Genomic DNA, 1,274 nt, shown 5'->3' with positions numbered 1-1,274 from the left:
CTAAACTCATGATTATTTTTTTAATATATTGTTCTATGCATAAAGAGGATTAGTTAGTAGGAAGGAAAACTCAAAACAATTTTATTATGCAAAAAGCAAATAAAAACTTTTATCATACCCTTGCTCTATTAATAGCCTAATTCTACACTATAGATATTTCTTGGTGTTAACATAAATAAATAAAAATTAATGATCATCCTTGATGCTTCTCATCTCCCTACCATTTCTGAAATGAAAATAGAATTCAAGAAATGTATCAGATTTATTAGATATGAGAAAATGAATGTCATAAAAAGCACAATTTTTATTTATTCCTGTGTGGCCAATGATTTTCTTTAGACAGACAGCTTCAGTTTCCTCCCAAAGACTCTCTTCAAAGCCAACTTCACTTCCTTATTCCTAAGGGTGTATATCAATGGATTCAGCAGTGAAGTGACAGTGGTGTGTATGACAGCCACATACCGTCCCTGTGATACAGATGTGGCAGAGGCAGGGGGGATGTAGGTGAGCCCCACAGTTCCAAAAAACAGAGATACCACCATGAAATGGGAGGCACATGTGGACAGAGCCTTGTGGAGCCCACGGCAGGTCCGGTTCTTGAACAGAAAGAAGCTGATAATATACAAGTAGGAGAGGAAAGTGAGAAAGCACGCTGCCATAGCTAAGCTGCCAGTGACAATAAAAATGAGCCACTGATTGAGCCGAATGTCACCACAAGCCAACTCTAAGAGGGGCTTCACATCGCAGAAGAAGTAGTTGAGTTTCAGAGAGTGGCAAAAGTTCAGACGTGCAGTCATGACAGAATGCATCAGAGCATAGAAGAAGCTGGTGATCCAGGCCACAGTTGCCAGGAGAATACACGCCTTGAGGTTCATGATAACAGTGTAGTGAAGTGGATAACAGATGGCCACAAAGCGGTCAAAACCCATCATGGCCAGCAAGATGGACTCAGTGCAGCCCAGAAAGTGGAAGAAGTGTAGCTGAGTGATGCAGCCCAGGAAAGATACGGCCTTGTGAGCAGAGAGGAGGTTTGCCATTAGTATGGGCAGTGTCACTGAAGAATAGCAGATATCCAGACAAGAAAGATTTCCCAGGAAAAAATACATAGGGGAGTAGAGTCTTGGCTCTGAGATGACAACCACTAATATGGATCCGTTTCCAAACAGATCGATCATGTATATAATCAGGAGGGTCATAAAGAGAACAGGCTGCAGCTCCTGAGTGGAGGTCAGTTCCAGAAGGAGAAACTCATTCACTGTGGTAACGTTCTCCAT

At 41.8% G+C, this 1,274-nt stretch overlaps 1 protein-coding gene across 1 annotated transcript; it reads right to left on the bottom strand.

Moving 5' to 3' along the window:
• Positions 1-335: 335 nt before the first annotated feature.
• LOC138069525 (olfactory receptor 12D3-like) lies at positions 336-1,274 on the bottom strand. Its single transcript, XM_068960850.1, has one exon. The coding sequence runs from the start codon at positions 1,272-1,274 to the stop codon at positions 336-338; it is 939 nt and encodes a 312-aa protein (XP_068816951.1).

This window comes from Capricornis sumatraensis, chromosome 22 (genome assembly GCF_032405125.1).
Source record: "Capricornis sumatraensis isolate serow.1 chromosome 22, serow.2, whole genome shotgun sequence".
NCBI classification, from domain to species: domain Eukaryota; kingdom Metazoa; phylum Chordata; class Mammalia; order Artiodactyla; family Bovidae; genus Capricornis; species Capricornis sumatraensis.
The sequence above is the reverse complement of the archived record's forward strand: the minus strand, read 5'-3'. Positions and strand labels throughout refer to the sequence as shown.